The 8,223-nt window shown below is 45.1% G+C and overlaps 1 protein-coding gene across 1 annotated transcript; it reads right to left on the reverse strand.

The window, feature by feature from the left end:
* Positions 1–35: 35 nt before the first annotated feature.
* LOC111720136 (T-cell-interacting, activating receptor on myeloid cells protein 1-like) lies at positions 36–7,527 on the reverse strand. Its single transcript, XM_031963501.1, has 10 exons — positions 6,956–7,527; positions 6,698–6,733; positions 3,863–4,156; positions 2,655–2,954; positions 1,983–2,264; positions 1,273–1,302; positions 1,009–1,095; positions 870–897; positions 648–715; positions 36–548 (listed from the first exon to the last, which is right to left on the reverse strand). The coding sequence occupies exons 1-10, from the start codon at positions 6,987–6,989 to the stop codon at positions 328–330; spliced, it is 1,380 nt and encodes a 459-aa protein (XP_031819361.1). The 5' UTR covers positions 6,990–7,527; the 3' UTR covers positions 36–327.
* Positions 7,528–8,223: the final 696 nt, after the last annotated feature.

Consider the following 8,223-nt stretch of genomic DNA (forward strand, 5'->3'; position numbering starts at 1 on the left):
GGGGATAAATAAAAGAAGAATCTTCATAACACTAACTGTGCTGAGCATAATATAAGCACTTATAAAAAAGATAAAGAATTCTTTCTCTCAAAGAGTTTATACCCTAAGTGATATGAGCAACATATGCTTGGGATTTCAGCTGCAGAACAATGGAAAAGCCTGGAAATCTTTAGGTTATTGCTACATGACAAGATCTTTCTGAATCCTTAAAAGGAAACAGGGGCATTGTCCCACATGAGTGACCATTGCTACTGAGAAGGATAGGTGGGTCTAATAATCAGAGTTCAGAGAAGACAGGATTCACTCAAGCAAGAGTGAGGATGGGGCTCAGTCTCCACCCAGGAATGACCAAGGGAAGAGAGCAAGAACAGCAGAGTTAGAATGGGCTCTGGTACAGGAGTATAGGGAATGGGGCCTACTATGCACCAGCCTAGGTAACTCCATGTTCCTCATAATGGGATTTGGGGAAGCCTGCCAGTTAGTGAAGGGAGAAGAGAAGAAAGGACTCACAAGTGACTCATACTGTCCCATCATGCTCACTTCTTCATCTGTAAGGAGAAGAAATTCTTATAAACTCCATCAAGTTCCCAATATTAGACCCCACTCACACTCCCAGGATCCTGTCCCTTTCTTGTCCAGAGACTTACATGTGGCTTCTTCATTGGATGTTCTAGGGTGAATGGAAGGAGGATGTTGAGACTGGCATCCTGGGTCCCTATGTGGGAAGAAAAAATCAGGGCATGTTACCCGCCATCCACATTCATCATAGATTGTTCTCCACCAGGGTTACTCCATCCAGTGATGAAAGTTTGAGTTGACATTTGTGAGGTGAGTTATTGGTAGTATGGGAAGATGAAATGAGTCTCTACCTTCTCCGGGCTTCTTTATGAGCAGCCACTTTAAAGAGAGAGAGAAAGTAAAATCAGTTCAGGGGATTCAGTCCTCACCTCAATCTTCCCTTAACTTTAGGAGGTTTATCCCTTCCTCTTGATACGATGTGATACTCACTGATACGATGGAGATAATAGCTTAGCAAGACCAAGAAGAGAAGGATGCTGGCACAACTGATGGCTATGATGAGAATGGTATCAGGTCCTGAGATGGAGAAGGATGTCAATTTTGCTTTTTGATTATCCTGAAGTAGATTTCTCTTTGGTCCTTCACCCAGTGCCCATTGCCCCTTTCCTCCCGAAGTCTGGAATAAAAGCTGCACCAAAGAATTTGGAACCAGGACTTTCCTCTCTAGTTTCCATTCATGGGTCTCAATCTTACCTTTTTCTGGAAAAGTTGAAATGTTTACACCTAGAAACCAGATGAGATGTATGTGAGCCAACCGACAATCATTTATTACAGATCAAAAGAAACACATTGGGTTATGTGGACAAGGGGATTCATTGTAATGCAGAAAGGAATAATTTCTTCCACATAGGATGTTTGTTGGTGAATTGTCTTTGAGAAATATATAACTAGGGGCAGCTAGGTGGCGCAGTGGATACAGCACCAGCCCTGAAGTCAGAGTACCTGAGTTCAAATCTGACCTCAGACACTTAATACTTCCTGGCCGTGTGATCCTGGAAAAGTCACTTAGCCCCAATTGACTCAGCAAAAAAAAAGAAAGAGAGAGATGACTAGTAGTAGGATCACAGGATCAAAATACCAATTCTTGACTTTTCTCTCATAATCTAGTTTTCTGTATCTTTAGACCAATTCTCTACCTGTTTTTCCCAAAGCAATTCCAACATAAGTTAAAGGGAAAGAAGAGGAAAAAGGATTTGGGCTGGGTGATTAACAGGTAGCAGACCACAAGTATGAAGGAACCATTTCAAGGGCACATTCTATCTCCTGAAACTAGAGACCAACTTGAAGAGTTGGCTCTGCCCTATAGACACAACAGTCAAACACTATAGAAATTTCTCTCTCAACTTCCTCCTCCCACATTCGATTAGACCATTCTGAGACTCTATCAAGCAGTTCCCCCTCACCAGTGACTGAAAACTCCAAGGGATCACTGAATTCCAACAGGGTGGATTTGGTCCCTCCAGGGTGATAGTGACATTTGTAGGTCCCCGAGTGATTGCTGGTCACACGAGTGATGAGGAATTCAGCCTTGCCCTGGATGGAATCGACTGTCCCAACAGCCTCTCCTTGCTTGGACAGAGTGAATCTGGTGCCACAGGCTCTCACTTGACAATGAAATATCACGTTCCCTCCGAGAGCAACGTTGGAGCTGGGCTGGACTGTCAGGGAGGGTTTGGGCAGGTAGTCTAGAAGCCAAAGCACAAACCATAGGCAGGGATCTCACAGAGTTCAGTCTAAGGGATTCAGAAGTTGACAGCCTGGGAAGAATTTCCCAGACCACTTTTAAGTCTGTCTTCCCATCTCCCTCTCTTGCCAATTCCCTGGTGCTGGATGCTTACATTCACTAGATATCATTGGAGGAAAGAGATCCCCGTGACTCCTAATGATGAGATATCAGCTGAAGTGATTCCTTCAACAAATCCCTGCTGTCCTTTCCCAGTGGCCCTCTGCCCCAGAGCCATCTTTGGAGGATTCTGTGCACATCAGCCCTTATAATGCCTCCCTCCCAAATCTCTTTTTGTAACTCCTAATCTCTCTCTTCTGGATCCTGGACTGGGCCCAGTACCCCCTCTCACCTGTCAGACAGATATTCAGGGACTCACTGATGTATGAGCCTCTACGCAGGGTTTTCTCATAATAAATGCATGTATAGTACCCTGCATCTTGGACTCTCAAAGACTGGAGGGGAAATTCAACCTCAGGCTTTTCTGTTTGGATGGACTGGATAGGTTCTGGACTCCTTGTCTTCAGCAAAATGAACACGATAATTTCAAAAAATGGTCTTGGCTGGGGCAGGCTACACAACAGGGTCACGTTTCTGCCTAGGGCCACCTCATGGTAATGGTAGACTGAGAAGGAGGGCTTGGGAAAAAAACCTGGGAAAGCAAAGAACAAGCCAAAATAAACATAACTCCAGAAGACCCAGTGAAAGAAGACCTGGTTAAAGGCTCATCTCGGTTGCTTCTCAACCGTGTGATTTGAAAATGACCCTTCCCCATCTCAGGCCCCAAATTCCTCCTCATTTCTCCAATGACAGAGTTGGACCAACCAATGACTAAAGTCCAACCAGCTCTAAGAATGGTGCCAGAGGAAAACAGGGCATTGGGATGGGGAACATATGATACCAGGCTCTGCTGCTCACCCTGAGATCTTGGTTAAACCCTCGGCTTCCCATTTTTCAAATGAGGGGATTGGACAACATGTCCCTAAGGCTCCTTTCCACTCTGATACTATGAATCTAAGAAAGAGACCCTCATGTTTCAAGGGGTCCCCTAACTTTCTATCCCTCAAAATTAAGGACTCAGAAGGAGAAAAACTAATCTAAGGATTCCCTTCATTCCTTTCTTCCCACATTATATCTGGGGGAACCTCAGGCGGTCCTGGAGTGCATCCTAAGACTAAGGCTAAGAGAATGGGTTAGATGTCAAGGACCCTCAATTTCTGCCTTTGCTCTGCGCTTTTGCCCAACCTTGTCCCCTTATCTGGGACCCATTTTGTGTTTTTGACCAAAGAATTTGGCTTGTGACCTGTAAGGACCTTTCCATCTCTGGATCTCTGGATCTTCTAGATTCTACTCTAGTCCCCTAGTTTCACTTTCACTGCCCATACCTACACTCCAGACAGGATTAGGAGGATATCATCTCCTTTATCCCATTGATCCTAAGGGATGACTAGAGCTCAGCTGGCTCTGCACACAGGACTTTTGTCACTATTGGGTCACTCATGTTGGAGAAGGAAGGAGTGGACTCCAACCCAGAATTCCTTTTAGGCATTGTCTTCTTACCTGTCACCACCAAATCCAGGGTTTTGCTGGCCTGTGACTTCCTCTTGGGGTTTCTGTTCTCAAAGTAAGCACAGCTATAGCTCCCAGCACTGTTGTTACCCACAGATGGCAGAGAAAACTCAGCTTCTCTTTCTGCCTTCCTCTTGGAATGATATCCAGTCATCCCCTCCTTCAACAGAATGAATGTCAGATCCCAGCCAGGAGACTGCATTATCCAGCAATGGAGAGAAACATTGGTTCCTGGTACAACTACATAGCTTGGTTTAGCCAAGATTTGAGGTCTCTCAAGGGGTCCTGGGAGAAAAGGAGGCCAGCAAGTCAGGTGGGTGATTATCCTCACCCTCAGAATATCAAGAGGCAGGTCCAGGATAGGAAGGGTCATCTAGGGTCCTACTTGGGCCCCATGGTCTAGACTACCAACTTTCTGGGTCTGTGTAAAAGCACTTGGCCAAGCCCACGTGCCCAGAGATGCTCTGGGTGAGTTTGGGAACTTGGGATAGCACTGGGAAGGGGAAGGGGATTTAGTGCCAACATTTTTGGGAAAACTCTGACCCCATATGCCTTCATTTCCTGGTCAGAGACATGAATCATAACCATCCCATGAATAAGCCCCTAGGTTCTGTAAATCTCCCATGACAAGAACATTCTGAGCTCCTGAGGTCCCTGGTCTTCCAGCCCTTCAAACCCTGAACTCTTTCCAGTCCACAGCACTGCCCTCTACCCCCATTTCCATAGCCTCCTCACCAGACCCCTCCTCCACAACATCCTCCTCAGCCACCCACCCCAGACTCTGTGTCCAGGAGGAACTTGTGACCTGGGCCCTTCTCCAGATTAGTGACTGCCATCATTCAGAGAGAGCCCTAACCACCATGCTTCACCTCACTTCCTCATCTCTGGTCTCCCCTCAGGATTTGCTTTTAACAACCTCCCAGTCAGCATCCTAACTTTCCCCTCCTTTCTGCTGTTGTGGAACTATTGAGCCAGGAACAAATCAGCTGTGCCATTGTGCCTGGATGGTCTGGGTCAACCTCTTCCTTTATGGTCCCCTTCACCACCCCTGCAGCCCTCTGGACCAAAATGCCCTTTCCCTGGCCACCACTCCTCTATGTCTATTGTCTTCCCCAGTTGCTCAATGAGGGAAGGCTCTGTGCTTGCTTCTGTTTTGTATTCTTAGCTCTTTGCACATAGGGAGCACCTCATAAATGCTTTTGGATTTTGGACCTGAGGAGACAGAGTTCTATCTTTCTCTTCATTGCCTTCTTTTAGTTGTGTGAATCTGTGTGTCTCTGTGTATCTTTGCCTCAGAGGAAAGGAACCTGGGACTTCTCTGTGGACAACTATAAAGAAATGGCTAAGCTACTTATCCAAGTATCTGGGTAGGGTTCCCTGGAAAGAAGGAGGTTTGAAAATTGGGGGTTTGAGCTCCCTTCCCTCCAGTGAGAGAACCAGGCATGGGAATAGAGTGTTTCTTCCATCATCTTCCTGCACAGAGAGAAATTCTCAGCCCCCAAGACACTCCATTTAAAGTCCCTTCAGTTAATCTCAAGAAACATTATTTAAGAACCTACATTGCCAAACTCTGCCACTCTCTACTCTGAATTTTGCTTCATGTTACTAATGAATAAATTTGAGGTCCTTCACATGAGCTCCCTCTTTCCTTCTCTTCATCCCTTTCTAGCATTCAATGCCTTCTGCTACCCCCTCCTTCTCTATCCTTCTCCCACATGCTGAGGGGGTTTTACTGCTGCCAAAGCCAATCCCTCTAAATGTTCAAGCAACACCATCCTATCCCACTTCCTCCAAAGCATTGGCCCCTGTTACCCCCCTCTATCCCTGATGTTCCATCTCTTCCTGTCTCTTGGCTCCTTCCCTACTGCCTACAGACATAGCCATGTCTCCCCAATCTTCAACAAATCCTCGCTTGATCCTTCAAACTGCACTAATTCTCATTCTCTCTATCTTCTTTGTAGTGAGACTCCTCAAAAAGCCAGACTACAATGGATGCCTCCTCTTTCTCGCCTCTCATTCTCTTCTTAAGCCCTTACCATCAGGCTTCTGACTGTCATTCCACCAAAAATGCTGTCTTAAAGTCACCATGATCTTTTAGTGGCCAAATCTAATGGCCTTTTCTCTCTCCTCATTCTCATTGATCAACCTGCAGCCTTTGACTCTGTTGATTACCCTCATGATACTCTTTTCTCTCTGGATTTTTGAGACTATCTGTGTGTGGGGGGTGGGTGTGGGTGTGGGTGTCTGAATCTCTCTTTCTCTCTTTGTGTTTCTATGTCTATGCGTCCCTTTCTGTGTCTCTATCTCTCCCTCTGTGCATCATTCTGTATCTCTCTGTTTCTGTCTTTATTTCTCAATCTGTGTGTCCCTGTCTCTGTTTATGTGTCTCTATTTCTCAATCCCCATAACAAGAAAGAGCTAACAAACTACTGCTTTGAATTAAAGATAATTTCAGCACTTTTATTGTTATTACAATGAATCAGGGACCATGCTAAATTCTAGAGATTCAAAGAGAGGGACAAATCATGGCCCCTGCCCTTAGGAGCTTACATTCTAATTGGGGATTCAGCATCATGAATGCTAGCTGCATTCGTGCATGGAAGATTAGAACTGGCAGAATTATAGAAGATTATAACTAGCAGGGAATTATAGACTGTCTCCAAGAGAATCTTTTACTCCATTTACCGGCTTCTAGGTCTCTAAATATTGACCTAGGAATCTTTTTACCTATTGATCTCTCCCAGACAGCTCTCTCTACCCCAGCATCATCTCATGGGACAGTTTTAAGTGAACTGGAGGAAGGGGCATTTGGGGGAAAGGACTTACCCTCTTGTGCCTTGATCTCCTGGTATAGACACAGTCCTATAATGGAGAGCACTATGAGCGAAAGCTTCTCCTTCCAAAACTACATCAGTCCCCACTGCACCAATGATTTCATCCATACTTATACAGAAGGAGAGCCAGCTTCTTTGAGCTGACTCCCCCATGCAACCTGCGTGCAACACTGACTGTCTCCTAGGTTGTCCAGTCCATGTGCTTTTTCCAAATCCCTCTCCTCCCTTCAAGCCTGCCCCCGAGACTCACCAAGGCAGAGAAGGGCTACACTGGTGGGTTGCATGGTGGACTGTCAGTTCCGAAATGAGGTATGAGAAAGGGAGGTGGGACCTGAGCCAGTAGCCAAGTTCAGGATGTAGTGGTCAGAGCTTCTATCTCCTCCCCCTGAAAATTAAATTACCCAGCTAATTCCCCAACCAAAAGTAGAGAGTTTGGGAATGATTTCAAGTTCATAAATTATTCTGACTTTCAATGATGTCTTTCCTTGCTACTTCCCCCCAGGCTTTTGTTCAGGCATTCTAGGATTTTTCTCAAGAGCACTTAGGAGAGAGAACTGGGCATTAGGAGTTGGTGATGGGGGTTGGAATCCACACTGGGCTACCACCTTGCTACAGAATCATGGGCTACCTGCTGCACTTCTACAAATTTATGTTTCCAAACCATAAGGATTTTGACTGGATTTGACAAGGTGGACTCAACTTTTAGGTTCTATCCTGACCTTTTTCTACCCTTCTCTCCCCACTGGTCATAGACCTCCTACCTACTTGCTTCCTGTTGGAATTGATGTGGAAAGAGAGTTGCACATGGAGTCAGGAAAAACTGAATTCCCTTCCTCCTCAGACAGCTGTGTAACCTGGACCAAAGTACTTCAGACCCGTCTGCCTCCATTTCTTTATTTTCAGAATGGGGTCATTGGGAGGACCAATCATGTAAGTGAAGTACTCAGTGACTCTTAAAGCTCTGTAGAAATTGTTTCTATAATAACCAGTTAAGTGAAGTTTGGCAGATTTCAAATTCAGCCAAAAAATGTCATTCATGATTTGATCTCAGCTTACACAGAGGACTGCTGAGAAATTCCTCAGACTTTGGCTCTGGGCCATGGATTACCTGATTTTTTGGTCAGTAACTGAGATGGAAGAACTGGTGGCAGCTTTCTCAATCTGGAGATTGCCCTGGGTGGCAGGGAAAATTTACTCAAAGAATTAAAAGAATTAAACTCAAAGGCTTTAAGTGTTTTGAGCTCTCTCTCTCTCTCTCTCTCTCTCTCTCTCCCCCTCTGTTTCCTTGTCACTCTGTCTCTGTTTCTGCCTCTTTCTTCGTCTCTTTCCATCTTTCTGTCTCTGTCTCTATCTCTCTTTCCCTCTAACTCTCTAATCTGATGTGTTGGCAACTAATTACTCTTGGAAAAACTGAGATTTTTGGTCTTCTATAGGTATCAGACTCTAATAGGAAATATACTTGATTTTTATCACTAAGAAGATATGCTTAAAAAATACATCAATAGAAATCAAAAGTGT

This window comes from Sarcophilus harrisii, chromosome 3, assembly GCF_902635505.1.
Source record: "Sarcophilus harrisii chromosome 3, mSarHar1.11, whole genome shotgun sequence".
In the NCBI taxonomy this organism is placed as follows: domain Eukaryota; kingdom Metazoa; phylum Chordata; class Mammalia; order Dasyuromorphia; family Dasyuridae; genus Sarcophilus; species Sarcophilus harrisii.